The 27,144-nt window shown below is 45.1% G+C and overlaps 1 protein-coding gene across 4 annotated transcripts in view; it reads right to left on the reverse strand.

The window, feature by feature from the left end:
• Positions 1-27,144, reverse strand: part of tom1 (target of myb1 membrane trafficking protein) — a 116,761-nt gene that overhangs the window by 63,690 nt on the left and 25,927 nt on the right. For all 4 annotated transcript variants that reach the window (XM_043679949.2, XM_043679947.2, XM_043679946.2 and 1 more), the window contains one exon: positions 6,442-6,520. In XM_043679949.2, coding sequence (XP_043535884.2) covers positions 6,442-6,520 — 79 coding nt within the window. The remainder of the gene's footprint in view (positions 1-6,441; positions 6,521-27,144) is intronic.

Raw genomic sequence — 27,144 nt, forward strand, 5'->3', positions numbered from 1 at the left:
ATTAAAATTTCACTACCTGCCATGGTGGGGTTCAAACCCAGGTTCCAGAACATTACCAGGGTTTCCGGTATAATAGTTGAAACTTTATTGCTGGAACAGCACAGCAGGTCAGGCAGCATCCAGGGAACAGGAGATTCGACGTTTCGGGCACAGGCCCTTCTTCAGGAATGAGCAGAGAGTGTTCAGCAGGAGAAGATAAAAGCTAGGGAGGAGGGACTTGGAGGAGGGGCGTTGGAAATGTGATAGGTGGAAAGAGGTCAAGGTGAGGGTGATAGGTCGGAGTAGGATGGAGGCGGAGAGGTCAAGAAGACGACTGCAGGTCAGGAAGGCGGTGCCGGGCTGGAGGGATCCGGCTGAGACAAGGTGGGGGGAGGGGGGATGAAGAAACTGGTGAAGTCCAAGTTCATCCCCTGCGGTTGGAGGGTTCCCAGTCGGAAGATAAGACGATCCTCCTCCGACCGTCGGGTTGTTGTGGTTTGGCGGTGGATGAGTCCAATGACCTGCATATCCTCGGTGGAGTGGGAGGGGGAGTTGAAATGCTGTGCTACAGGTTGGTTGGGTTGGTTCGTCCGGGTGGCCCAGAGGTGCTCTCTGAATCGTTCCGCAAGTAGGCGGCCTGTCTCCCCAATATAGAGGAGGCCACACCGGCTGCAGTAGATGATGTGGGTGGAGGTGCAGGTGAATCTGTGGCGGATATGGAAGTTTCCTTTGGGGCCTTGGAGAGAAGTGAGGGGGGAGGTGTGGGCGCAAGTGTTGCACCTCCTGCGGTTGCAAGGGAAGGTGCCGGGAGTGGAGGTTGGGTCGGTGGGGGGTGTGGATCTGACAAGGGAGTCGCGGAGGGAGTGGTCTCTACGGAAAGCTGATAGGGGAGGGGAGGGAAATATATCCTTGGTGCTGGGGTCTGTTTGGAAGTGGCGGAAGTGACGGCGGATGATGCGCTGTACATGGAGATTGGTGGGGTGGTAGGTGAGGACCAGTGGGGTTCTGTCCTGGTGGCGGTTGGAGGGGCGGGGCTCAAGGGCGGAGGAGCGGGAAGTGGAGGAGATGCGGTGGAGGGCACCGTCGACCACGTCGGGGGGGAAATTGCGGTCCTTGAAGAAGGAGGCCATCTGTGTTGTACGTATTTTGAACTGGTCCTCCTGGGAGCAGATGCGGCGGAGACGAAGGAATTGGGAGAATGGGATGGCGTTTTTACAGGGGGCAGGATGGGAGGAGGTGTAGTCCAGGTAGCTGTGGGAGTCGGTTGGTTTGTAGTAGATGTCCGTGTTGATTCGGTCGCCTGAGATAGAAACAGAAAGGTCTAGGAAGGGGAGGGAGGAGTCCGAGACTGTCCAGGTGAATTTGAGGTCGGGGTGGAAGGTGTTAGTGTAGTGGATGAACTGTTCAACCTCCTCGTGGGAGCACGAGGTAGCGCCGATACAGTCATCAATGTAGCGAAGGAAAAGATGGGGGCTGGGGCCAGTGTAGTTGCGGAAGATGGATTGTTCCACATACCCTACGAAGAGGCAGGCATAGCTAGGGCCCATGCGGGTGCCCATGGCTACTCCTTTTGTTTGGAGAAAGTGGGAGGATTGGAAAGAAAAGTTGTTCAGGGTGAGGACCAGTTCGGTCAGTCGAAGGAGGGTGTCGGTGGAAGGCTCGACAGGGTCCTGTCCCCATTAGTTCAAGAACTCCCCACCTACGTTCGTGACACCACCCACGTCCTCCACCTCCTCCAGGATTTCCGCTTCCCCGGTCCCCAACGCCTCATCTTCACCATGGACATCCAGTCCCTGTACACCTCCATCCCCCATCACGAAGGACTCAAAGCACTCCGCTTCTTCCTTTCCCGCCGTACCACCCAGTACCCTTCCACCGACACCCTCCTTCGACTGACCGAACTGGTCCTCACCCTGAACAACTTTTCTTTCCAATCCTCCCACTTTCTCCAAACAAAAGGAGTAGCCATGGGCACCCGCATGGGCACCAGCTGTGCCTGCCTCTTCGTAGGGTATGTGGAACAATCCATCTTCCGCAACTACACTGGCCCCACTCCCCATCTTTTCCTTCGCTACATTGATGACTGTATCGGCGCTACCTCGTGCTCCCACGAGGAGGTTGAACAGTTCATCCACTACACTAACACCTTCCACCCCGACCTCAAATTCACCTGGACAGTCTCGGACTCCTCCCTCCCCTTCCTAGACCTTTCTGTTTCTATCTCAGGCGACCGAATCAACACGGACATCTACTACAAACCAACCGACTCCCACAGCTACCTGGACTACACCTCCTCCCATCCTGCCCCCTGTAAAAACGCCATCCCATTCTCCCAATTCCTTCGTCTCCGCCGCATCTGCTCCCAGGAGGACCAGTTCAAAATACGTACAACACAGATGGCCTCCTTCTTCAAGGACCGCAATTTCCCCCCAGACGTGATCGACGGTGCCCTCCACCGCATCTCCTCCACTTCCCGCTCCTCCGCCCTTGAGCACCGCCCCTCCAACCGCCACCAGGACAGAACCCCACTGGTCCTCACCTACCACCCCACCAATCTCCATGTACAGCGCATCATCCGCCGTCACTTCCGCCACCTCCAAACAGACCCCAGCACCAAGGATATATTTCCCTCCCCTCCCCTATCAGCTTTCCGTAGAGACCACTTCCTCCGCGACTCCCTTGTCAGATCCACACCCCCCACCGACCCAACCTCCACTCCCGGCACCTTCCCTTGCAACCGCAGGAGGTGCAACACTTGCGCCCACACCTCCCCCCTCACTTCTCTCCAAGGCCCCAAAGGAAACTTCCATATCCGCCACAGATTCACCTGCACCTCCACCCACATCATCTACTGCATCCGCTGCAGCCGGTATGGCCTCCTCTATATTGGGGAGACAGGCCGCCTACTTGCGGAGCGATTCAGAGAGCACCTCTGGGCCACCCGGACGAACCAACCCAACCAACCTGTAGCACAGCATTTCAACTCCCCCTCCCACTCCACCGAGGATATGCAGGTCATTGGACTCATCCACCGCCAAACCACAACAACCCGACGGTCGGAGGAGGAGCGTCTTATCTTCCGACTGGGAACCCTCCAACCGCAGGGGATGAACTTGGACTTCACCAGTTTCTTCATCCCCCCTCCCCCCACCTTGTCTCAGCCGGATCCCTCCAGCCCGGCACCGCCTTTCTGACCTGCAGTCGTCTTCTTGACCTCTCCGCCTCCATCCTACTCCGACCTATCACCCTCACCTTGACCTCTTTCCACCTATCACATTTCCAACGCCCCTCCTCCAAGTCCCTCCTCCCTACCTTTTATCTTCTCCTGCTGAACACTCTGCTCATTCCTGAAGAAGGGCCTGTGCCCGAAACGTCGAATCTCCTGTTCCCTGGATGCTACCTGACCTGCTGTGCTGTTCCAGCAATAAAGTTTCAACTTTGATCTCCAGCATCTGCAGACCTCACTTTCTCCTTTCCGGTATAATAGTCTCGTGATAACATCACTAGGCCATCACCTCCCCATTGAAAGTAGGATAGCAAGAATTCAGGGTCAGTATGTTCCTCCAAGAGTGAACCTGCCTGGACCTGCAAAGGCAGCAGGTCCAGGCAAACCTGGATGTCAAGGGATACAGAGCTTGATAAAGAAAAGGAAGGAAGCCTATCTCAGACACAGTGCATTAAAAACAGGAGAGGCCCTTGAAATTATAGAAAGTCTAGGAGGCTACTTAAAAAAGGAAATTAGAAGGGCAAAGAAGGGTCATGAAATATCTTTGACAGAGGGCATCAAGAAAAATCCCGTGGTTTCTTCAAGTATATTAAGAGTAAGAGAAAGGGTGGGACCTATTAGAAAAAAAAAGGCATCCTGTGTGTGGAGCCAGTGGACATGGGTGAGGTCTTAAATGAATACTTCTCATGCATATTTAGAGGAGAAAGACATTGTAACTGGGGATTTCAGTTGAAATAGTAATGTTCTAGAACACTTTAATATTAACAAGGAGGTATTAGACATTTAACAGGTATACAGGTGTACAAATTGTGTTCTAGGCTGTGGATAATAATTAATACCTTGCTGGCCACAAATGAAGTGTTAAATGACTGGAGGAGAGCTAACTTAGTTCCTTTGTTCGAGAAGGGCAGTAGGAATAGATCAAGTAATTACTGACCAGTTAGTTTGACGAAAGTGGTAGGGAAATTATTGGAAAAAATTCTGAAGGACAGAATTAATCAAAACTTAGAAAGGCAAGTATTAGTCTGGGAAGGTCAGCATGTATTTGTTTGAGAGAGATCCTGTCTGACTAATTTAATTGTTTTTTGAAAATGGAAAATAAATACAGCTGTACAGGCCACTTTTGGAATATTGTGCAAAATTCTGGTCTCCCTCCTACAGGAAGGTTGTTGTGAAACTTTCTGAAAGAGCTCAGAAAATATTTACAAGAATGTTGCCAGGGTTGGAGGTTTGAGCTACAAGGAGAGATGAGAGTGTGGCTGTTTTCCCTGGAGCGTCAGAGGCTGCAGGGTGACCGCTGGAATTGCGCTATTGCCAACAGACGTAGGCATTCTCCAAAATACCATACTCTAATTCTTCAGAAATGCTGTAGGCAAATCGTGCTGCCAAAACGTGCGTCATCACGACCTATTTCTACTGGTTCTTTTGTGGCAAGAATATTGCAATGGCACTTGTTTTAGCAAGTATGTTAGCTGCCATTAACTTGTGTAGTATCACCTCTTTGCAATGCTACACGTAGGTCTTTGGTAGCATTGATTATATAGATGAATATCCCAACCAATCTAGTCCCACCTGCCAGCACCCGTCCCATATCCCTCCAAACCCTTCCTATTCATATACCCATCCAAATGCCTTTTAAATGTTGCAATTGTACCAGCCTCCAGCACTTCCTCTGGCAACTCATTCCATGCCCGTACCATCCTCTGCGTGAAAAAGTTGCCCCTTAGGTCTCTTTTATATCATTCCCCTCTCACTATGCCCTCGAGCTCTGGACTTCCCCAGCCAGGGAAAAGACTTTGCCTATTTATCCTATCCATGCCCCTCATAATTCTGTAAATCTCTATAAGGTCACCCCTCGATCTCAGACGGTCCAGGGAAAACAGCCCCAGCCTATCCAAACTCTCCCTACAACTCAAGTTCTCCAACCCTAGCAACATCCTTGTAAATCTTTTCTGAACCCTTTCAAGTTTCACAACATCTTTCCGATAGAAAGGAGACCAGAATTCACACAATATTCCAAGTGACCTAACCAACGTTCTGTACAGCTGTAACATGACCTCCCAACTCCTGTACTCAATACTCTGCCCAATAAATGAAAGCATACCAAACGCCTTTTGCACTATCCCATCCACCTGCGACTCTACTTTCAAGGAGCTACAAATCTACACTCCAAGGTCTCTTTGTTCAGCAACACTCCCTAAGACCTTACCATTAAGTGTATAAGTCTTGCTAAGATTTGCTTTCACAAAATGCAGCACCTCGCATTTTTATGCGGATTCTTTCTGGCTCTTCAATGTTCTGAATATTGTAATGAGACAAATCTTTTGTAAGCACATCATGTGCCCAGTTATTCCACATATTTATCAGACTGGCACTGCTTTCAGTAATTAGACTGAAGGATAGGCCAGCTGAATCTCAGCTCCACTTTTGAATCAGAATGCAGTGTGTCATGTGGTACAATAGAACATTACACAAAAATATTCATCTATATAATCAATGCTACCAAAGACCTACGTGTAGCATTGCAAAGAGGTGATACTACACAAGTTAATGGCAGCTAACACACTTGCTAAAACAAGTGCCATTGCAATATTCTTGCCACAAAAGAACCAGTAGAAATAGGTCGTGATGACGCACGTTTTGGCAGCACGATTTGCCTACAGCATAGTATGGTATTTTGGAGAATGCCTACGTCTGTTGGCAATAGCGAAATTCCAGCAGGGATCGGTTTGCACATTTTGTGCTGCGCATGCGCCAATGTTCTTGCCGTTCTGCATACACGCCTGTGTCGGCGCACGAGCAAATTCAGGGCCGGTCTTCACGTCAGTCCGCGCATGCGCCGATAACCACGCCGTTCTACACATGTGCGTTGTCAGAGCCGGTCTTTGTGCCGTCCTGCGTATGCGCCAATTTCAGCAGCTGACAGAACAGCTTTCTGAAAGGCACTGAGTACAGACAGCAGCTTTCTTACAGTTTTTAAATGTACTGTGTTAAATTTATTTTTGCTTCGTTAATAAATAATTTCAACCTTCATTCAGGCTGCGCTATACTTTGCATTAGGGTGATTTTTGAGCAATCGTGAGTGATATTTTTGCTGGTCAGCCCCTAACCCCACTTTTCTCATAGGCCTCATTATTTTTATTAAACAATTTTCTATTAAGCGAGATTTTGCTGGAATGCAGCTAAGGCGTTATAGGAGAATTACCTGCACCTTAAAATTAAATCACAAGACTAACCGTTAGGCACAGCATCACCTCCCGAAAGTTTTTGTTTCCTGAAAGCCTCTTCCTCAAGGCCCTGATTGCATCTTTTGGTCTGAGAAAAGAAGCAAAAATACATTTACAAAAGAAATAAGGCAACAAGACTCAAAAGTTTACAAGGTAAAATTAGCAATAGATTTTAAGTGTTCATTCAACATCCAAATGATTCATAAGATTTTGGAATTTAAAAAAAAACAGGGTCCAACGAGGTCCCAAATTTTATAACCAATGCTACATCATAATAGGAACTCTTAATTCTACATTATGCAAGAAAATCGGATTAAAATAATTAGCACATAATTTAATGAGCCACTGGATCTACTTCTTTACTTCATCCCTACCACTTTTAAACAAAGTATCAGAATATTAGACCAAGATTTAGAATCCCCTTGCCTAGAGTTTTGGGTCTTGTGACCAAGTCAAGCCTTCTTCAAAACGTCCCACATAATCTAATCTTTAAACCTGAGTAAATAAACTGGGTCAGTCCCATTAGGATTATTACGTAACACTGAGTGAAGTACAACTCATTTGCCAGATGGTTGCAAGATATAAATATAAACACCTTCTCTGACTATACTTATAATAACATAATTAATGCCATCACAAGGTTCACATTTGGGGATTACAAGGATGGTACTACTGACTATCACAGAATAAAATAAAGATCTAAGTGACTCAAATCTAAACTTAGAAAACATCATTTCTCAGCATTACTTGGCATTCACCTAATATAGTTAGAACAAAGTAATGCTCAAAGTCTAACATACAATAGACAAAACAAGGTTAAATTCATAACCATCCACTGTTAATGGAACTAACGTGGTGATTTTCAAGCTTTATTCTAGTTCATCTCTCCTCCATCAAGATGCTTCTAAAAACGACAATGAAAGACAGCTGTTGAGTGGCATAACCGCCTTACTACTCAATGATTTGGATTTATTTGGCACCGTTAACATAGCATAATGTTCCAAGTTACTTCACAGAAGGATAATCAAACAAAATAAGGTACATAAGGAACCAGAATAGTTAGGTGGTGCTTTTGAACAGTGCAGCTCAACGGGCTAAGGGCCTTTTTTTGTGAAGTAGACCTCTATGACTGTTAAGAGAAGTAGTAAGGCTGGTCAATGAAGTAAGCTTTCAGAAGCATCTTAGAAGAGGACAGAGATGGAGATAATTAAGGAAGGCATTCTAGAACTTAGAGCCTATGGAGCTAACAGTATTACCAAAGATGGAAGAAAGGAAGTCAGGGATGCAAATGTGAAAATTGCAACAACTGTCTCATCATGTTGAAGAGGTTACAGAGCAAACTCAAAATACTCAAAAACATAATGGTAAGTTTACAGTGACGTTAACAGACTGGGAGCTGAGGTAAATTAGTAAGCACGGAAATGAAAGGTAGACAGGAAGGTCGTGTGAATGAAAGGTCGAATATAGGCAAGTCTAAAGGTAACAAACACAGATCAAGTATTTAACAGATGAAAACGTACAGGGTGAGGTTCCAGAGATCTTGCTAATGGACTTGATATATGGTCAGAACTATATAAGGTACAAAATACGTCAAAAGGTCATGAACAGTCTTGCCTGACCTCTTTGTGCTGTTATCATTGTTTTTTTAGGGGGCGGCTCAGTGGTTAGCACTGCTGCCTCACAGCGCCAAGGACCTGGGTTTGATTCCCGCCTCAGCCGACTGTCAGTGTGTCTGTGTGGGTTTCCTCCGGGTGCTTCGGTTTACTCCCATAATCCAAAGATGTGCAGATCAGGTGAATTGGCCATGCTAAATTGCCCATAGTGTTAGGTGGATTAGTCAGGGGTAAATATAGGGTAGGGAAATGGGTCTGGGCGGGTTACTCTTCGGAGGGTCGGTGTGGACCCCTTAGGCCAAAGGGCCCGTTTCCATACTGTAGGTAATCTAATTAAAATCAAGCAGTGGTTAAGAAATGGGGTTTGACAATGCCTTTAGTCTTCTCGTAATTTATATATATTTCTGTTCATCCAAACTGGAATATCAGACAAGCAGTATAATCAAATCAGAAACAGTGGAGGGGTTGAGTGATAGCTGTAGCCAATATCCACTGTTATCTCATGTACCTGTTGAACTTGACACTATTTTCAGAAGCGGTAGCCAAGGATTGTATGCTCTCTGGACTTAGGGCCACAGGTGAATGAACTTTGAACAGAACTGTTGGGAAGAAAGGGCTTTTGATATTAACATCCTCCAAAACCTCTGGCCAACCTAGGGAACTTTTCATCTCAAGCCTCCCACTCAGTAGACATAAATCACAGCATGGAAATCAAGCCAGCCAATCTATTGCCCAGTGCACAAGGTCAGCAATATTTCAGTTGATTCCTATAGGGATTTCACACAGGTAATCACATCAACTTCAGATTTTAACCTTTTAAAAACAGACACTATTTTTCCCCGATCAGTCACTCACTCACTCACTCATGTCCTTTGTTCAACTGGAAACCCTATCAGTCAGGATCAAAATATTTTTGGCTTAACTCTAACTGCAGAATTGTTGAACTGTTAAAAGCACCATCCTTTTAAACAGACAATAAACTGAGGTCTTTAGCTGCCTGACTCAATGCCAAAAAGACGGTGAGAATTGAACATTCTGGGTGGAGGAGTTGAAAATGATGAAAAGGCCACATTCCTTTTTAAGACCATAGGTTTGCATGCAACCTTATCTTTAAAGATGTGTTGTGATTCAATGTAGGTGGTTCATAAAAAACTTACAAGATGCTTGGCTTTTTATCAAATACTCAGCATTGGCTGTAAATTTTCAATGATTTCACCTGCCTGCAGATTTTGAGTGCTGAAAATATAAGACTTTCAATAGGTATAAGCTAAACATTCACAAGGCATGAATACTTAATTTATGATTCATTGCAAACAAACTGCAATACAGCCTTAAAAACTGATTGAAAGAAAAAGCTTATACAAACAACACCAAAACAGTTCAAATCAAAATTAGTAGATAGAAGTTGTAGTTAATGGGGACATATTGGGTGAGGAAATTGATGTATCGCATTGATATATCTCAGAGAATATTAGTGGTATAAACCAAACATCAGTAATAGCATATAGAATCTACAGCAAGCTGGTTTTCTTTTATTAACTGATTCACAAGATGAAAATAAGTGGCAAGTCCAGCACTATTTCTGCACACATCTTGAGACACAGTGGCTTAACAGGTCATTTACAAAAAAGTGATTAAAAATCATTGCTGTGGGTCCAGAATTCATACCAGTCAAATGAGGTAAGAAACAAATTTTATCCCCTCAAAGAATGGACGTTAGTGAACAGATCAATTTTGTGATTGCCATGATTGATATTAGATTTTTTAACCTGAATTTAATTATCAAATTAACAATATAAATTTCCTAGTTGACAAGATTGAATTTGAACTCTCACCACTAGAATATGACCCTAAATTGCAAGAGCTGTAATGCAATCTTTCATACCTAGTGTAATTAATATCACATTCTACAAACAGCCACACCTACATTGTCATAAGATAAACTGCCAAGGGCCATGTATGGCAAGAATGCACAACCAGATGTTCCCACCTGAAGACAATGTTGTTCAATCACAAAGAGAACAGGGTGGTTTAGTTCTGTCACAGAACTGAAGCAATTTCCATCAAACAATTTCCCACCCAAACGGGAATTATAAACATTCACTATTGTAATTCAAACTATCTTATACAAAGAACAAAAATCAAATTTGCTCCTGGGATCCCTGTGTACCGAATGGCTGCTGCAATAGGGACAAATACTGCACCAGAAAAACTCAAAGCAAGTCAGTGTTTTGAGATGTGAAGACAGTAAATCACTTGATAAGTGTCCTTCCCCTTTTCTTTCCAAAAGAAAATACAAAAGTCAAGTAGTTACATTGATTATATTTCAGCAGCTTACAAATATATTTACCTCCTCCAGTGGTTCTCAGTATCACAGATGCCAGTCTTCAGTCAATTCAATTCACCACACATGATATCAAGAAATAGTTGGAAACACTGGATACTACAAAGGCTATAGGCCGTGACAACATTCCAGCATTAGTACTGAAGACTTGTGCTCCAGAACCTGCTGTTCACTTGGCAAAGCTGTTCCAGTACAGTTACAATACTGGCATCTACCCAACAGGTACATTCTGTTCACAAAAAGTCCCTCAGTCTACTCTCTATCATCAGTAAAGCAATGTCATTAACAATGCTACCTATCACTTGATGCCCCAAAGCCTATGAACTACTATTTGTTATGGATCAGACCAGACCCCCTCAAAATATTTAAGAAGGAAGCCTAGACCCTAACTTTTTATTATTTTAAAAGGTAGATGAGAAGTTCGTGTTCCAGATGTGATAAAACTGGTCAAAGTACATAATATTAAGCAAAACACAATTTATTTAAATACTATAGTTAAAATACAAACAAAAGAAAGAGCAATTTATAACTATTGGAAAGCTTAACTGAATAACAGATACAGTACCTATTACCAAGTAACAAAATAGTAACATCCCATAAACACATCCCTTTGCAAAAAGGAAAATGCAGACAGATTCTGACATGCCGTTCTCTAATCGAGGAGGAACATATCTCGAGAAATTCCAGCAAAGGTAGCAGTGAGGAATCATTCACTGAAGCTTCCAACTCAGACTCCAAACAGCTTCTGATATTACAGCTGGCCACTCCCATTCAAGCTTCTTCCATTGTTCCAACGTTTTAAAAAACCTGAAGGCCTCACACGTCATTTACTTAAGCCGTCTTCAGTAGCCAGGTTCTGCACCTCTGCATTTACAACCTCCCTTCAAAACACTCAGGTGAAAATGACCTTTTAAAGTGACAGTATCATCACAACCTACAAGGTACAAAACAGAAGTATGATGAAACACTCCCCCATTTACCTCCATGAGTGCAGCTCCAATAACACAAAGCCTGATACCATCTGGACAAAGTAGCCTGTTTGATTGTCAACTCATCTACACAAAACAAATCCACTCGGTCACCATCATTGCTCAGTAGTAGTGTGTAGCAATACAAGATACAGAGCAGAAATTGTCAAAGGTCCTTAGACCTTTGGACAGGAGTCACATAGGAACACCACCTACAAGTTCCCCTTCAAGTCTCTCACCATTCTGACTCAAATACATCTTGCCATTCCTTCAGTGTCGCTGACTCAAAATTCGGAATTCTCTCCCCAGTGACACTAGCTTTATTTACGTACATGGACTGCAGTGGTTCACCACCCTCTCAAGAGGAACTAGGAATAGCCAATCAGCAACACCCATGTCCCCTGAGTAAATAAAAAGGTTAATAACTGATTATTCAGGTATCAGCAAGTTTGCAAATTCACTCCTGGAGATGTTTGCGTGTAAATAATATTATGGGTTTTACAAAATATTTAAAACCCGAGACCTTTTTCTCACAGTTGTATGCTCTTACCCCACCAACTGCCCACTGCAATGGACTAGCAAGCCACTCAATTGTATCAAGTATTAGAAAGTCACAAAGAAATGAAACTGAACAGACCATCTGGCATCGACCGTGGAACCAGAAAAGCCAACGGCAGCAACACAAACAGCCTTGTCGACCATGCAAAGTCCTCCTTACCAACATCTGGGGGCTAGTGCTGAAATTGGGAGAGCTGTCTCACAGAGTCGTCAACCAACTAGCTGCCATAGTCAATCTTACAGAATTATACCTTACAGATAACGCCCCGGATACGACCATTACAATCCCTGGATATGTCCTGTCTGATCGGCAGGACAGACCCAGCAGAGGTGGAAGCACAATAGGATACAGTTGGGAGGGAGTTGCTCTGGGAATCCTTGACATCAACTCCGGATCTCATGAAATCTTATGTTAAAGATGGGCAAGGAAATCTCTTACTGGCTACTACGTACCGTCCTCCTTCGGCTGACGAATCAGTACTCCTCCATGTTGAACAACACTTGGAGGAAGCACTGAGGGTGGCAAGGACACAAAATGTACTGTGTGTGGGGGGGGGGGGGGGGGGATTTCAATATCAACCACCAAGAGTGGCTCGCAGCAGCAGCATTCCTGATTGAGGTGATTGGGTCCTAAAGGATAGGAGTGTTGGACTTGGTCTGTGGCAAGTGGTGAAAGAACCCACAAGAGCAAAAAACATACTTGACCTCATCCTTACTAATCTGCCAGCTGCAGAAGCACCTGTCCATAACAGTATAGGTAAAAGCGACCATCACACTGTCCTTGTGAAGATGAAATCCCACCTTCACATTGAGAATAACCTCCATCGTGTTGTGTGGCACTACCACCGTGCTAAATGGGATAGACTTCAAACCGATCTAGCAGCTCAAGACTGGGCATCGATGAGGCGCTGTGAACCATCAACAGCAGCAGAACTGTACTTCAGCACAATCTGTAACTTCATGGCTTGGCATATCCCCCACTCAACCATTACCTTCAATCCAGAGGATCAACCCTGGATCAATGGAGAGTGTAGAAGGGCATGCCAAGAGCAGCACCAGGCATTCCTAAAAATGAGGTGTCAACCTGGTGAAACTACCAAACAGGATTACTTGCGTGCCAAATAGCATAAAGAGCAAGTGGTACACATAGCAAATCGATCCCACAACCAATGGATCAGATCTAAGCTTTGCAATCCTTCCACATCCAGTCATGAAGGTGGTGGACAATTAAATAACTCACTGGAGGCGGCGGCTCCACAAATATCCCTATCTTTGATAATGGAGGAGCCCAGCACATCAGTGCAAACGATAGGGCTGATGCAATCGCAACAATCTTCAGTCAGAAGTGCTGAGTGGATGATTCATCTCAGGCTCGTCCAGAGATCCCCAGGATCACAGATACCAGTCTCCAGCCAATTTGATTCACTCCATGTGGAATCAAGAAACAACTGGAGGCACTGGCTACTGCAAAGGCAATAGGCCCTGATAACATTCCGGCAATTGTACTGAAGACCTATGCTCCAGAATTTGCTGATTCCCTAACCAAGCTCTTCCAGTATAGTTACAACACTGGCATCTACCTGACAATGTGGAAAATTGTCCAGTTATGTCCTATACACAAAAAGGGAGGACAAATCCCACCCTGCCAATTACTGGCCAGTCTACTCTCCAACATGAGTAAGGTGATGGAAGGGGTCATCAACAGTGTTATCAAACAGCACCTGCTCAGTGACACCAGATTGGGTTTTGCTAGGGTCACTCAGCTCCTGATCTCATTACAGCCTTGGTTCAAGTATGGACAAAAAGGCTGAATTCCAGAGGTGAGAGTGGCAGCCCTTGACATCAAGGCTGCATTTGACCAAGTATGGCATCAAGGAGCCTTGGCAAAACTGGAATCAATGGATATCAGGGGCAAACACTTCGCTGGTTAGAATCATATGTGGCACAAAGGAAGAGGGTCAGTCAACTCAGCTCCAGGGCATCTCTGCAGGCGTCCCTCAGGGTAATGTTCTAGGCCCAACCTTCCCTCTGTCATAAGGTCAGAAGTGGGGATGTTTGCAGATGATCGAAGAGTGTTCAGCACCATTTGCGACTCCTCAGTTACCGAAGCAGTCAGTGCTCAAATGCAACAAGATCTGGACAATATCCAGGCTTGGGCCGACAACTGGCAAGTATCATTTGCGCCACACAAATGCCAGACAGTGACCATCACCAATAATAGAAACTAATTACCACTCCATGACATTCAATGGTATTACCATCACAATTACTGTCAACATCCTTGGGGTTACAATTGACCAGAAACTCAACTGGACTCACCACATCAACACAATGGCTACAACAGCAGGTCAGAGACTAGGGATACACTGGCCAGGTAACTCACCTCCTGACACCCCAAAGTCTATCCATCACCTACAAGGCACAAGTCAGTTGTGTGATGGAATACTCACCACTTGCCTGGATGGGTGCAGCTCCAACAACCGTCAAGAAGCTTGACACCATCCAGGACAAAGCAACCCACTTGATTGGCACCACATCTACAAACATTCAATGCCTTCACCATGGGCACGCAGTAGTAGCAGTGTATACTATCTACAAGTGCACTGTAGAAGTTCACCAAAGATCCTTAGACAGCACCTTCCATAACCAAGACCACTTCCATCCAGAAGGACAAGTGCAGTGGGCACTTGGGAACACCACCACCTGCAAGTTCCCCTCCAAGCAACTCACCACCCTGACTTGGAAATAAACCGCCGTTCCTTCACAGTTGTTGGGTCAAAATCCTGGAATTCCCTCCCTGCAGCTCACCACCATCTTCTCAAGGGCAAATAAGGATGAGCTATCAATGCTGTCCAGCCAGCGACACCCAATCCCACAAATTAATTTTTAAAAAAAACACAATGTCAGAATTAGTGGCTTGGCAAATGCTAGTGAGAACAGTGTCTCACCAGCTTAATGCCAGTTAATTGATCGCACTTATCAACACATCGTAAAAATGAAAATATAAATGTGAATTTACAAATTTGAATTTGTACCAGATTGTTCCAGAAAGCCGCAGGTATGCAGAATGTATACATGTGCTAGAACTTGTGCTCTAGTAGCTTCTGGCATGATGGTACCTCAAGTTCTTTTGGCTAATGCTGCCACTGCAGCATCGTTCAATGGTTCAATTGTAGTAGTCATCTCTGAAGATTCAGAGTTCAAGATCCTTCAAGATCCTTTCCAATGCTTTCAGCTCAACATTGGAATTTGATCCCACTGGAAGATTAAGGGTGTGTTACAGTGTCGGAAGTACTGCTTTTGGGAGGAGATAAAATCAAGTAAACTAAAGTAACTGTGGGACTAGAAGCAGTAGTGCAGATTTTGACTGTCCTGTGGCCAATAATGACTCAATAATTTGACTAGAAAAGGATTATCTGCTCAATATCACATGGTACAGTTAGAAACCTTACATCTGCATATAGATCGCTGTACTTAGGGAACTACACTTTGAAAGTGCTTAATTATCCTTAAAGCATTTTAGGACATTCTCTTTCTTGGTTTGAAATTAGGAAAGTGTGTACAGAGGAACCTTGATTATCCGGCATTCGATTACCCAAATATTGGATTATCCACAAGATGCTTGGCTAAACAGTTATCTGGCATTTGATTAACCAAACAAAACTCTTCCTGCCTGTGTTCTTCAGATAATTGAGGTTCCCCTGTACTGCTTTGTGAACCTCCAGATGACTGGCCTCTCCTCTCTCTCAAACAATGGATATTCAAGCTGACAATGTTGGCACCCATTAACCCAGACTACTTTAGAGACCAGAACAGAGGTTCTGCACCTTTTACCTCACACCTCTTAGCTAAGTAATTCCACTGGAGCAATCCTCTATTCAGTATCAAGGCTTAAAATGATGTGAAGCCAACCACACATTTTCCAACAGCAAGACCATCATAGAAGTGATGTGCCCCGCTCCCCACTGCAATTTAACAGACAAGTACTTACATGCCAAACTGTCAACATTTCTGTGGTATTAATCATTTGTCAGCATATTCTGATGGACAGTCATGAGATGGAAACCTGCTGTGTGCTGAATCTGATCCACAGCTCAGGCAACAAATCTCTAGGGTTGTTAACAGAAATTCTTGGGAGATTCCAGGGCATGCTAGAAGGTCATCAACCTGAAGTTTACGTGCAAGGAGAATCCTATGCACTGTTGCAAATGAACATTTCCATTTTGTCACTCAACTGTTTTTCTGCCTCTTAATTAGCAAAATTCTCAGTCAATACGAAGTGGAAATGCAATAAAATGTGCAAGAGCATCTGTTAAACAGACAGTTAACAAAACAAACTGGTTTTCTTTGCTGTAAAGCAGCATAATTACCTTACAATAAACCAGCTTGTTTGTTCCACTAAAATGGTTGCAAAACAATGATCCAAAGGGAATTACATTAAAGACAAACAGGGGAAAAAATTGTCAGGCTTGACATTGTTAAGTAATTCTTAGCTCCCTTGATAATTCAGTATGTAGGATGGATCCAATGGAGTTAAGATGGCCCAAAGTGACATGCCTTGGAAAAAGCTGAATCAAAACAATAGTGAAATAATTAAAGCAGGCAGCTCTTAAATAATGCTGTTATCTGGCTTAGCCCAGCAGTTGAACTTGTAAGGTAGACCTCTCACTGAGGCATGGAATGTTTCCTACTTGGCTCCAGAAAAACCCATAGTCCGATGCCCTCATGAGTCGTCTACTGCTGATTGCACCAATAAGGTGCAATTTGTTAGCTAAATTCCAGTACTGTTCCAGTGCCCATTTGGAACCTCTAACCCTACATGTATAGCCAAGATTTTTGTGCCACACTTGTCCTGGTCCTTTGCTGTACAACATGAAGATTTTCTTTTTAAAACAAAAAGAGGCTCCAACTTGAAATTCTTACCATATGTTCCTATATTTACAAAATATCTGGCTGAAAAGAAACGCAACAATGGCTTAATTAAATGCAGACTAAGCATTACTAAGCCACAGAGACTAGGAAGGTCAGATTTAACAGCTATTCGAGTCATAGAGATGTACAGCACAGAAACAGATCCTTTGGTCCAATTTGTCCATGCCAACCAGATATCCCAACCCAATATAGTCCCACCTGCCAACACGCGGCCCATATCCCTCCAAACCCTTCCTATTCATATACCCATCCAAATGCCTCTTAAATGTTGCAACTGTACCAGCCTCCACCACTTCCTCTGGTGGCTCATTCCTTACAAATACCACCTTCTGTGTGAAAAAGTTGCCCCTTAGATCCCTTTTAAATCTTTCCCCTCTCACCCTAAACCTATGCCCTCTAGTTCTGGACTTCCCCACCCCAGGGAAAAGACTTTGTCTATTTATCCTATCCATTTCATAAACCTCTACAAGGTCATCCCTCAGCCTCCGACACTCCAGGGAAAACAGCCCCAGCCTATTCAGCCTCTCCCTAGAGCTCAAATACTCAAATCCTGGCAACATCCTTGCAAATCTTTTCTGAACACTTTCAAGTTTCACAATATCCTTCTGATAGGAAGACGACCAGAATTGCATGCAATATTCAATGAATAGGTATTTACGTATGGTGGGGTTTGGTTGGTGCTGGTGGTCGTGGAGTGGAGCTGGCAATTGGCATGAGGCAATGATGCCCATTTAACATTCCCAGCACAGGCATAATGAGCTGAGTGGCCTCTTTCCACCCCAATAAACCACCACAACCTGGACAGCAACAACATGCCTCAACCCATCCTGGATAACCACAACCAAGTGTAAGAGCGAATTCCCACATTCAGTTAACAGATGCTCAACATTCAGAAACCTCCCAGTAATTAATATTCCCAAGGGCAGGAATGGGCTTCCAAACAGATATACACAAGCAGACACCTGCCTGTCCACATCGTCACCATCAAATACTTCAAGTTGAGAAGTAAGAAGGGATGAGGGGGTGAGAGAGATGAGTGAGAAAGAGTGAATGAGAGAGCGCAAGTGAGTGACTGACTGACTAACTGAGAAACTTCAGCCACCAGTGTTTGAAATCTCCATTCTGACTGTAACTATTTGTTTACATCATACAACTAAAAATAAAGCTAATCTCAGGCTCACAGTGAGAGAGATAAACAGCTCAGTCAAAAGGCTCCAAAATTTATTGGAAACCCCCCGACTGGGAGAATTCTGCTGACGTTACGAACACCCACCCACTTCCCAAACATAGAAACAAAAGGGGAATCTTTTTCAAAATAAAGGAAATAGTTGAATTCTCCCATCAGTGGGCACAGCTTTATAGGCTGATGTACTCAGTGGGCCTGAAGTATGGACAGCTGCAAACATAGGAAGGTAACAGCTTCATCAGGTTACAGGCCCAGCTGCACATAGGAGCAAGTGAACATTGAACTCTGGTTGAGTAAAGACCCATGAGGAGTGGTACCAAACTGTTCTGAAGTACAGTCACTATCCACAGCATTGTAACTATCAGCTACACCTTCAGTCAGCAAGAACAAACGGTCAACAAGGTCCCAGATTAAAACTGCATTTAAAACAACAACAAAAAAGCACAAAGAGTCAGCACAATCCAAGATGGCATCTCCTGCCAGAGGGTCACCCCCCCCCCCCTACAGACCAGTGATGAATTCTGAGGATGAGGACATCATTGGCAAGGCTGGCATTAATCACCAATCCGTAACTGTCCTGAGAAACATTCAGCTTCAACCAAACGTTCGATCCAATTTGAGTGACTGATTGAGCTCCTGCTCAAGGGCAGTTGGAAGTCAAATCAGGTTGGTGTGGGACTGGAGTGACATATAGGCCAAGAATCAGCAGGTTTACCTCTTTTTTAAAAAAAAAAACAGCATTACTGTTGAATGAAAAAGGTTCAGAATGGATAGGCAAGGTTTAGAAGAATATGGGACAAGTGCAAGGAAATAGGATTAGTGTGGATGGACATTTTGACTAGAATGGGCCAGTTTGGGCCAAAGGGCCTGTCTCTATGACTCTATTAAACAAACTCAGCCATCTATTATAATGATTAAAAAGAACTATTTTCAAATTTTTAAAACTCAATTAAAATTCTCAAACCCAGCACGAGCAATGTTCTCATTTCCTGACAATCACCAGATTATTGCTCACCAGCGTCCCAGACAACGGCCCCCAAAGCTTCAGATTAGCATCGCCCTGCTTCAAACAGCAATCAGTCGGGGATGGAGGTGAAATGACATGAGAGAGTGAACCACAAGTCCAGATTCAACATCTGGTCTACGCTGACCACATCTTCCTGAGCCAAGATGTCAGGACTCTCATTCCCCCATTGGCCACTTCTGCTACCTATCATACACACCAGATGTCCAGCCAAGAACAAGGCTACCTACAACTTAGTGAATAGCTCGCTGCCTTTGGAGTTAGAACAATTAGGAGTTCAAACCTGCAATCCTGGACAGGAGCACAAAACGCAGGTTGATACACTCAGTGCCAATACTGAGGCAGTACCATCTTTCAGTTGGGACTTTAAGCCGTGGCTGGATCTGCCCTCTCAAGCAGTACGACAGATCCCACAACCACAGTTTTGAAAGAACCCAACATCATTAAAAGTAAACTATCCTAGAACACAGACATAAAACATTACAGCGCAGGACAGGCCCTTCCATTCTCAATGTTGCGAACCCTGTGAAACCAATCTGAAGCCCATCTAACCTACACTACTCCATTCTTGTCCATATGCCTTTCCAATGACCATTTAAATACCCCTAAAATTGGCAGGTCTACAACTGTTACAGGCAGTGCATTCCACACTCCTATTATTGAGTAAAGAAACAATCACCCCTCAATTTGAAGCGATGCCCCCTCGTGCTAGCCATCACCATCCTAGGAAAACGGCTCTCACTGTCCACCCAATCTAACCCTTTGATTATCTTATAATGTGTCAATTAAATCACCTCTCAACCTTCTCTCTAACGAAAAGGGTCTCAAGTCCCTCAGCCTTTCCTCATAAGACCTTCCCTTCATACCAAGCAACATCCTGGTCAATCTCCTCTGCACCCTTTCCAAAGCTTTCATATCCTTCCTATAATGCAGTGACCAGAACTGCACGCAATACTCAAAAGTGTCACTTAGCTCCTGTTAGCTGCTTGTGGAGCTCCTTGTGCTCACAAACTGGATGCTGGGTTTTCTACATCACACATCAGTAGAGGGTTCACCATTGGCAGAGCACCACTTTGTAATCACCCAGGGTGGGAAGAGGTGCTGTGGAAATGCAAATTCTTTCTTGACAGACTGACTCAGATTTCTAGAGACAGATCACAGTCTAACAACTGGGCAAAGCAACCTATACTCCACCACATACTCTTCCAACAGTAAGTGAATTGTAAACAGGAGTCGGTAGTTATAATCAACTATTGACATACATTATGGCACGAGTCTAGGATTTGAAACCTAGAACTTCTAACTCAGAGGCAGGGACACTTCCAGTGACAAAAGATCCTTGAACTGAGGGAGTGAACCTGGAATAACAGATACGAGAAGATCTGCTATGGACTAGGCAAAGAACAGCTGAAGCATTGTGGTGAAAGCAAATACTGCAGATACTGGAAATCTGCAATAAAGAGAGAATGTGTTGGAGAAACTTGGCAAATCTGGCAGCATGTGTGGAGAGAGAAAGAAAACAGGGGCCAACTATTCTGAATTTAGTTAGCTAATCTGATTCATGGACCACAATGACTATGGACAGACAAGCAAATTAATCCAGAAAAAATACCAAGATGATTCAGTTCACTGACAGATGCATAATTCAACTCAATGTCATTAATATATAAAATATTGTGATGCAGTAACAGAAGAGGGAGTAAATCAACCTAAGCCAATTGCTTAACTGAAATTTTAAACTTTAATTACTACTTGTTTCATTTTATGTAAAGTATACAAATTAATTACTAATTAATTTTAATACAAGGCTAAATCCATCTATTAAATTCAGTCTAGACTGTAAGTTCCTCAATTAGTTCTAGAAATAAACTACAAACTAGCAAATAATCAGTTAGCCAGGACTGAAGTTTGTTGGAGTCTGTGGACTAATTAAAGGGATAGATAGCATCCTCTACAGTTGCAAATAAAGATCCAGGACAGTGCGTTGCCTGTAATGCCGCAATGAAACAATCCATCAGAAAAACTGGAGGAGAACTTGTTACATGGTCCATAAGAGGGAGGATAACATATAAGGAAGAAAAGTTCCTGTTGAGGAAATAGCACAAGCTGAAGCAATTTTATTTTTAAAAGAAGACCTCGAGCTTAATAATTTTGAGACTGTTACTCAAGCCATTGTCTCCTTATGGAGATGGCTAAGTGATAATGTTATTGAACTGGCAATCATGTGGGCCCAGCAAATGCTCTGGGGACATGGGCATAAAATCCAAAAGAGTAGCTATTGAAACTTGAATTCAGCTGACTAAAAGCAAGAGCACGAGCGAGAGCGAAAAGCGCGAGAGGGAGCGAGAGCGAAAAGCGCGAGAGGGAGCGAGAGCGAAAAGCGCGAGAGGGAGAGAGAGCGAAAAGCGCGAGAGGGAGCGAGAGCGAAAAGCGCGAGAGGGAGAGAGAGCGAAAAGCGCGAGAGGGAGAGAGAGCGAAAAGCGCGAGAGGGAGAGAGAGCGAAAAGCGCGAGAGGGAGAGAGAGCGAAAAGCGCGAGAGGGAGAGAGAGCGAAAAGCGCGAGAGGGAGCGAGAGCGAAAAGCGCGAGAGGGAGCGAGAGCGAAAAGCGCGAGAGGGAGCGAGAGCGAAAAGCGCGAGAGGGAGCGAGAGCGAAAAGCGCGAGAGGGAGCGAGAGCGAAAAGCGCGAGAGGGAGCGAGAGCGAAAAGCGCGAGAGGGAGCGAGAGCGAAAAGCGCGAGAGGGAGCGAGAGCGAAAAGCGCGAGAGGGAGCGAGAGCGAAAAGCGCGAGAGGGAGCGAGAGCGAAAAGCGCGAGAGGGAGCGAGAGCGAAAAGCGCGAGAGGGAGCGAGAGCGAAAAGCGCGAGAGGGAGCGAGAGCGAAAAGCGCGAGAGGGAGAGAGAGCGAAAAGCGCGAGAGGGAGAGAGAGCGAAAAGCGCGAGAGGGAGAGAGAGCGAAAAGCGCGAGAGGGAGAGAGAGCGAAAAGCGCGAGAGGGAGAGAGAGCGAAAAGCGCGAGAGGGAGCGAGAGCGAAAAGCGCGAGAGGGAGCGAGAGCGAAAAGCGCGAGAGGGAGCGAGAGCGAAAAGCGCGAGAGGGAGCGAGAGCGAAAAGCGCGAGAGGGAGCGAGAGCGAAAAGCGCGAGAGGGAGCGAGAGCGAAAAGCGCGAGAGGGAGCGAGAGCGAAAAGCGCGAGAGGGAGCGAGAGCGAAAAGCGCGAGAGGGAGCGAGAGCGAAAAGCGCGAGAGGGAGCGAGAGCGAAAAGCGCGAGAGGGAGCGAGAGCGAAAAGCGCGAGAGGGAGCGAGAGCGAAAAGCGCGAGAGGGAGCGAGAGCGAAAAGCGCGAGAGGGAGCGAGAGCGAAAAGCGCGAGAGGGAGCGAGAGCGAAAAGCGCGAGAGGGAGCGAGAGCGAAAAGCGCGAGAGGGAGCGAGAGCGAAAAGCGCGAGAGGGAGAGAGAGCGAAAAGCGCGAGAGGGAGAGAGAGCGAAAAGCGCGAGAGGGAGAGAGAGCGAAAAGCGCGAGAGGGAGAGAGAGCGAAAAGCGCGAGAGGGAGAGAGAGCGAAAAGCGCGAGAGGGAGAGAGAGCGAAAAGCGCGAGAGGGAGAGAGAGCGAAAAGCGCGAGAGGGAGAGAGAGCGAAAAGCGCGAGAGGGAGAGAGAGCGAAAAGCGCGAGAGGGAGAGAGAGCGAAAAGCGCGAGAGGGAGAGAGAGCGAAAAGCGCGAGAGGGAGAGAGAGCGAAAAGCGCGAGAGGGAGAGAGAGCGAAAAGCGCGAGAGGGAGAGAGAGCGAAAAGCGCGAGAGGGAGAGAGAGCGAAAAGCGCGAGAGGGAGAGAGAGCGAAAAGCGCGAGAGGGAGAGAGAGCGAAAAGCGCGAGAGGGAGAGAGAGCGAAAAGCGCGAGAGGGAGAGAGAGCGAAAAGCGCGAGAGGGAGAGAGAGCGAAAAGCGCGAGAGGGAGAGAGAGCGAAAAGCGCGAGAGGGAGAGAGAGCGAAAAGCGCGAGAGGGAGAGAGAGCGAAAAGCGCGAGAGGGAGAGAGAGCGAAAAGCGCGAGAGGGAGAGAGAGCGAAAAGCGCGAGAGGGAGAGAGAGCGAAAAGCGCGAGAGGGAGAGAGAGCGAAAAGCGCGAGAGGGAGAGAGAGCGAAAAGCGCGAGAGGGAGAGAGAGCGAAAAGCGCGAGAGGGAGAGAGAGCGAAAAGCGCGAGAGGGAGAGAGAGCGAAAAGCGCGAGAGGGAGAGAGAGCGAAAAGCGCGAGAGGGAGAGAGAGCGAAAAGCGCGAGAGGGAGAGAGAGCGAAAAGCGCGAGAGGGAGAGAGAGCGAAAAGCGCGAGAGGGAGAGAGAGCGAAAAGCGCGAGAGGGAGAGAGAGCGAAAAGCGCGAGAGGGAGAGAGAGCGAAAAGCGCGAGAGGGAGAGAGAGCGAAAAGCGCGAGAGGGAGAGAGAGCGAAAAGCGCGAGAGGGAGAGAGAGCGAAAAGCGCGAGAGGGAGAGAGAGCGAAAAGCGCGAGAGGGAGAGAGAGCGAAAAGCGCGAGAGGGAGAGAGAGCGAAAAGCGCGAGAGGGAGAGAGAGCGAAAAGCGCGAGAGGGAGAGAGAGCGAAAAGCGCGAGAGGGAGAGAGAGCGAAAAGCGCGAGAGGGAGAGAGAGCGAAAAGCGCGAGAGGGAGAGAGAGCGAAAAGCGCGAGAGGGAGAGAGAGCGAAAAGCGCGAGAGGGAGAGAGAGCGAAAAGCGCGAGAGGGAGAGAGAGCGAAAAGCGCGAGAGGGAGAGAGAGCGAAAAGCGCGAGAGGGAGAGAGAGCGAAAAGCGCGAGAGGGAGAGAGAGCGAAAAGCGCGAGAGGGAGAGAGAGCGAAAAGCGCGAGAGGGAGAGAGAGCGAAAAGCGCGAGAGGGAGAGAGAGCGAAAAGCGCGAGAGGGAGAGAGAGCGAAAAGCGCGAGAGGGAGAGAGAGCGAAAAGCGAGAGAGGGAGAGAGAGCGAAAAGCGAGAGAGGGAGAGAGAGCGAAAAGCGAGAGAGGGAGAGAGAGAGAAAAGAGAGAGAAAAGAAAAGTGAGAGAGGGTAAAATAAAAGAGAAAAGAGAGAGAAATATGTCTGGTGAAAACTGAAAAAGCTAAACTTCTATTTTCTTTTTATTTTCAGGAAGTGAAAGTAAAGCTGAGATCAAGGAAAGGAATGAGTAACACAAAACTCAAGAAATGGATAAATGTTTTAGAACACAAGTGTAAACCAAAGAAAATATAAGAGCGATCAATGAATTAAGTTGTGTTCAGCAACATACCTAGCATCTTAAATAAAAATGAAGCACTGGGGTAAAAATCAGTAGCAAGGAACCAGAACTTAAAAGAATTTTGGAAATTGATTCCATTTAAAAAAGTTAGAAGTTTAAAAAATGCAGTATTTAATATATTTAGAAAAAGAAAAAGAACTAAAAGGGGACGAAGAAAAATGACCTGCATTTATAAATGGCTTTCACAAAGTGTAGTAACCGTGGCGACAGAGAAAGCAGGACACTAAGATTGCACATAGCAAGCTCCTACAATCAAATGTAGCAATGACCTGGCAACCTGCTTTTGAGGGGTTAATTGAGGATACATATCAGTCAGGATAATATGCCATTTTCATTTAAAAATCAAATCTTTTACACCCATATGAAAGGGAGACAGTGTGTGGTTCAAAGTCTCATCCAACAATGCAATACTCCCGTGAACACAAAAAACAAGGTGGAATCAAATCGTGAAGTGGGACTTGAATCACAACCTTCCAATAGGCAAAAGAGCGATTCACTAAAATATGGCTGATAGAAGAGTTTCTGTATCAGTCAACCAGAACAAAATGGCAGCAAAATAAAAAAAAAAGGGCCTCAACTGTAGGCACTATGAAATAAATAAATGCCAATCATGACAGAAGATTTCGATACCCACTAAATAATCTGGCAAGAGGTAGTGAAAGGGGAAAAAAAACAACTTTTTTTTAAAACAGTGCTTAATTTCTTACTTAGTATGCAAGAGACCCAACAGAAAAACCGTTGCTGAATATAGAAATGGGAAATGAACCACAACAGACAAGACAAATAAGGATGAGGTGTAACTCGGCAAAAGTAATGATAATATATTAAAATTTAAGATAACGACAAAAACATTGACATAGAAAGACAAAAGCCAAAACACGCAATCGAAAAACAGATTATTATTTCGAGGGGTTGACATGTATTCAGGGAAAATGGACTGGAATAAAATTAAGGAATAGATGTAGAATATCAGCTGGAAATAAAGTTTTCCCCTTCAACGTAAATCAGAACATCTCCAGAACAAGTGTTGCTCACTGAGTTGTACCTGGCCCCTCAAGTGCATGTGAAAATTATTCAGTATTTGGTAAGAGGCAGGACAAGAACCAATGTGAGGCCAAGGAATTGAACCTGCAGTAAATGCGCCTACTCTGCCAACAGAAAGAGGATATTTAAATGATGTATTGAGTCCGAAGGGTAAAACACAACTGGTACAGGTGGTAATAGATAGCTGAAGGTTGGATATCACAGATTCAATAATGAAATCCTGGAAGGACAATTCTGCAGCCCAGATTGATTGAATCTTTTGAGGATGCAACCAAAAGGATTGATGAGGGCAGTGCATTGCACATGGTCTAATAAACTTCAACAAAGTCTTTGACAAGGTTCTGCATGGTAGACTGATTAGTAAAGTTGGATCTCTTGGGATTCAGGGAAAGCTTGTCAATTGGATACAAAATTGGCTTCAGTAGGAGACAGTGGATGTTGGTGGGGTGGATTGTTTTTTTTTGGACTGGAAGCCTGTGACCAATCGCGTTCCACAGGGATCGGTGCTAGATCTGGTGCTGTTTATCATTTATATAAACCATTTGGATGAGAATTTAGGAGGAACGGCTAGTAAGTTTGCACATGACACCAAAATTAGTGACATAGTCAGTAGTAAGGAAAGTTCTGAGATTACAAAAGCATCTTGATCAATTAAGTAATTGGGCAGAGGAGTGGCAGTCAGAATTGAGTTTGGACAAATGTGAGGTATTGTATTTTGGTAAAGCCAATAACGGCAGGACTTATACAGTGAATGGTAGGACCCTGAGCAATGTTGGGGGTTTAGGTACATAGTTCTTTGAAAGTCACGTCACAGGTAGACAAACAGTTAAGGAAGCATTTAGCACCCTTGCCTCCATTGCTCAGATCAAATATAGGAGTTGAAAAATCATGTTAATGTTGTACAAGATGTTGGTGAGGCTCCTTCTGGAATACAGTGCACAGTTCTGGTCACCCTGCTTTAGAAAAGATATTAATAAATTGGAAGCGGCTCAAAAAAGATCTATCAGAATGTTGCTGGGACTGGAAGGTTTGGATAAATTGGGACTTTTCTTCTCCCCCCCCACTGGAACAGGGGAGGTTGCGGGGGGGGGACCTTATAGAGGTTTATAAAATCATGAGGGGCATAGACAAAGTGAGTAGCAAAGGCCTTTTCCCTCATGTTGGGGAATTCAAAACTAGGGAACATATTTTTAAGGTGAGAGGAGAAAAATTTAATTGGGACCTGAGGGGCTACCTTTTCCACACAGTAGATGGTTTGTATGTGGAATGATCTGCCAGAGGAAGTGATAGATGCAGGTACAGTTACAACATTTAAAAGACATTTAGATAGGTACATGAATACGAAAAGTTTAGAGGGAGAGAGAGGCCAAATACAGGCAAGTAGGATTAGTTTAGTTTGGGAAACTTGGTCAGTATGGATGAATTTGCCTGAAGGGTCTGTTTCCGTGCTGTATGATTCTACATGCTATAATGGCTTCCTCTAGCACTGTATAAGCGGATCGTGAATCTACACAACAAAAAGTTAATAAATAGCACTGGGAGGTGATTATATTATCCCTAGACCATTAAGACAGTGATGTTCTGGGGACCCAGGTTTGAATCCTGCCACAGAAAAATGATGGGATTTGAATTTATAGAATCCCTACAGTGTGGAAACAGGCCTTTTGGTCCAACAAGTCCACACCCGCCCTCCAAAGAGCATCCCACTCATACACACTTCCCTACCCAATTATTCTATATTTCCCCTGACTAATGCACCTAACCTACATATCCCTGAACACTA

The sequence above is a fragment of the Chiloscyllium plagiosum genome, unplaced genomic scaffold (genome assembly GCF_037043375.1).
Source record: "Chiloscyllium plagiosum isolate Xiang-an unplaced genomic scaffold, Cpla_swu_hap1 HiC_scaffold_33, whole genome shotgun sequence".
In the NCBI taxonomy this organism is placed as follows: Eukaryota; Metazoa; Chordata; class Chondrichthyes; order Orectolobiformes; family Hemiscylliidae; genus Chiloscyllium; species Chiloscyllium plagiosum.